This window comes from Zingiber officinale, chromosome 4B (genome assembly GCF_018446385.1).
Source record: "Zingiber officinale cultivar Zhangliang chromosome 4B, Zo_v1.1, whole genome shotgun sequence".
In the NCBI taxonomy this organism is placed as follows: domain Eukaryota; kingdom Viridiplantae; phylum Streptophyta; class Magnoliopsida; order Zingiberales; family Zingiberaceae; genus Zingiber; species Zingiber officinale.
The window spans coordinates 27,333,968-27,337,567 of NC_055993.1; the positions used below are offsets into that span (position 1 = coordinate 27,333,968).

General features: G+C 47.5%; 1 protein-coding gene across 1 annotated transcript; it reads left to right on the top strand.

Annotated features, from left to right (window-relative positions):
• The first annotated feature begins 232 nt into the window (after positions 1-232).
• LOC121974893 (pentatricopeptide repeat-containing protein At1g31920-like) lies at positions 233-2,592 on the top strand. Its single transcript, XM_042526170.1, has one exon. It carries the CDS (start codon positions 550-552, stop codon positions 2,374-2,376), a length of 1,827 nt encoding a protein of 608 aa, XP_042382104.1. The 5' UTR covers positions 233-549; the 3' UTR covers positions 2,377-2,592.
• Positions 2,593-3,600: the final 1,008 nt, after the last annotated feature.

Genomic DNA, 3,600 nt, shown 5'->3' on the forward strand with positions numbered 1-3,600 from the left:
GTGTCGGTCCCATAGATATGAAGGGAAGTTCATGCAGGTATACAGACCATGACACATGATGAGATAAATCTCAGGTCGTCAGTTTTGAGAATTAACCGTCAAAAATATTATACGTCCACCATCTACACTGCGCCCCGAAACAATTATATCCACTATTTAAATCTCACGTACGGTATATTAAACATTTTCTTTTACTGAGAAATAACTTGTGTTTCCAAATTTATCGAGAATTATTATTTGACTCTCCCAATCCGACACCTGCCTCTTTATCCCAATCTGTTACACAAGCCAATAAGCTGGCGCCATGTAGAGCTTAAGGCGATAAGCGAGGCTGAAGCTTGAAGGCTTTCTTCTTCTTCCTGCTGTTGTTGGGCAAGGCTTCTCGTGGAGCAAGAGCCACTCGTATGCTCAGGAATGGCCCGCGCCCATCGTGTGGACGACAAACTTGGTGAATTTTAATCTCCATCTCTTCATGTCCAATTCTTCGTTGCCTTACGTTTGTAGCTGTAAATTCAAACGCCATTTTCCATCATCAATTTGGCAACAAAAATGGTGGGAGGTTTAGCTGCTCACCAGTTGCAGCAATGCATTACGCCACCGAAGAGCCCTGCTTTGCATGCCTCGGAAGACAGACCAAAGGAGCAATTTTTATGCTTCCCCTGGCTGCACCAGATCAAATCCATGGACGAATTCCGAGCACTGCATGCTCGATACATCAGGCTCGGCCTCGACCGCGTCCCCCGCCACGCCGGCGACCTTCTCCTCGCCTGCAGCTTATCCGAGTGGGGAAGCATGGACTATGCCCGCTTAATCTTCCTCGGCCTCGACGATCCTGGCGTGTTCGATTTCAACACCATGATCCGGGGCTGCCTCAAGCACCGCCACCCTCAGGATGGACTCCTCTTTTACTTGGACATGCTCCAGAGCAATGCGCGGCAGGACAACTTCACGTTTCCGTTCGTGCTCAAGGCGTGCGCTCAGCTAGCGGCCGTTGCTGAAGGAATGCAAATCCATGGTCATGTTGCCAAGCTAGGATTCGAGAGAGATTTGTACGCCCAAAACAGCTTGCTGATCTTCTACGGCAAGTGTGGACGTATCGAGCTCGCACGCAAGATGTTCGACGAAATGGGTAGCTGCAGGAGCATTGCTTCCTGGAGCGCCATGCTCGCTGCCTACGCGAGGACGGGCCTGTGGACTGAATGTCTTGAGATCTTTGCCACTATGATCGGCGAGGGCGTAAGGCCTGAGGAGAGTTCCATGGTCACCACTCTCTCCGCCTGCAAGAACTTGGGCGCGTTCGACCAAGGGAGAGCCATCCACTGCTCCTTGCTCAGAAATTTCACTGGCCTCAACACCATCGTGCAAACCTCCTTGATTGACATGTACATCAACTGCGGAAGCCTCGAGGGAGGGCTCGCGATCTTCCAGGCGATGCCGGAGGTCGATAAGAACGAATGGACGTATAGCGTCGTGATATCTGGACTGGCAATGCACAGCGAAGGCCATAAAGCCCTACAAGTGTTCGAGGAAATGCTCAGCGCCGGCCATGTACCAGACGAGGCAATCTACGTTGGCGTTCTGAGCGCCTGCAGCCACGCGGCGCTGCTCGACGAGGGCCTCCTGTACTTGGACCGTATGAGGTTCGAGCACGGGATTCCACCCAATCCGCAGCACTACGGTTGCATAGTGGACCTCATGGCGAGGGCCGGGAAGCTGCGAGAGGCGCACGAGCTAATCCACAGCGCGTCCATCGCGCACGCCGAATCTGCCTGGCGGTGCTTGCTGAGCGCCTGCAAAATACACGGAGACCTGAACCTGGCCGAGTGCGCCGTCCGAAAGCTGAAGGATTTGGGCGCTTGTAACACTGGAGACTACATAATTGCATCGAGCATGTACGCGAAAGCTCAAAAATGGAGCGAGGCGGCCTTGTGTCGGAAGGAAATGGCGGACTTTGGACTTCTGCAAGTGCCTGGGCAAAGCAAGGTGGAAGTGAAGGGTAAGCTGCACAGCTTCGTTTCGCATGACAGATCGCACCCGGAAAGCGACGAAATCTACGAGATGCTGCATCGGGTGGAGTGGCAGCTCAGGGCCGAGGGCTACGTTCCGGACACCTCGGAGGTGGTGATGGATTTGAATGAGGAGGAGAAGAGGCGGGCGGTCGCTGCGCATAGCCAAAAGCTTGCGATAGCTTTCGCTCTGGCCAAGACGGGCAAAAGGAGAGCCATTCGCATAGTGACCAACCTGCGGATGAGCAAGGATTGCCATGCCTACTCTGCTCTCGTTTCAAGGATATTCGAGAGAGAGATCAACATCAGGGATCGAAATAGGTTCCATCGCTTTAGGCGAGGGTTGTGCGCTTGTGGTGGCCGATGGTGAGCAAATTGAACAAGCAGAACACCGATCAGCTTACAGTTGAAGGCTGCAGGAGCAGACTGTCTGCTGAATGAATACGTTTCATTCATTACAGGATCATCTCGGGGAAGATTTTGTTTTTCTTTTCTTTTTTAAATATTGGTAATTATGTTTGGAAATGTACATATGTGATTTCTGTTATAGGGTAATAAAGTTAATTAACAAGGAAATCTTTATTTAAAGGCAGCACGATACAATATCTTGTGGAAATTATTTGAAACTTAGTCAAAAGCCATTTACATGGTTCTCACAGGAAATCACTACCACTGTAGGTCATTCAGTTTAGTTGGGGGCAATGTGAATAAATCACTCTCAATCCTCTGGGAGCCCTCATGACTAGCTCAGGGTTAGATTACAAAAAAAAAAAAAAAAAAAAAAAAAAAAAAAAAAAAATCAACAAAAAAAACAAGGTAATATTGAGTTGTCAAAATAAATCAAAAAGTTCTTCATAATGGATAGTAAAAAATCTAACATTTTATGATTGTTTATTTTATTTGAAGGAAAAATTTTGATAAATATATCATAGAGATCAAATCACTAGTGTATGGGTAATAATTTGACATCCTTTTACTATACCATAGTCCCGAGGTATTAAAAATGTTGAACTAACATCGAACCTAGGGCGATTGGTCCGATCTTATAGAAGTTTCCTACCGGTCGCTAGGGTAAATCAGGAAGAGTTCTCGGTTGACAACCCAAAAATCCAACATCCCTTGGTTACGTGCCCCATTTTGAAAAAAAAATCCTATAAATACATCATAATTAGGAATTAAACTGTCGACGTCTGGATAATAATTTAACATCCTTCCACTATATTGCTCTAGGGGCAAGCTCAAGGTTAGATCTAGTGTCCTAACGAGGTAGAGAGAACTTGGCGAAATAGAAATTATTGGATATAAGTGATGTGAATGGAGAAGAGGTGGAAGAGGAAAGAGACTCCATTGTGAATGAGACTTTAGTCCCACATTGGGAGTTTCATGGCATGTTGGTTGGTTTATATTGATTCACATGCATTGAGGATGTGAACAAATGTATGGGTAGATGCTCTCTCTCACGCGTGGATGCGCAGAAGGGGGGCAAATCTAGGATCCGGATTTCACTGAACCATGTTGACTTGTGTGTAGGTATGACTTGCGCGCGTCGAATGCCGGACGGGCAAAATTTGGCTAAGCGGAACAACAAACATTT

Excerpts from the sequence above, each read along its gene's own strand:
- LOC121974893 (XM_042526170.1), top strand. The coding sequence starts at position 550 with ATGGTGGGAGGTTTAGCTGCTCACCAGTTGCAGCAATGCATTACGCCA.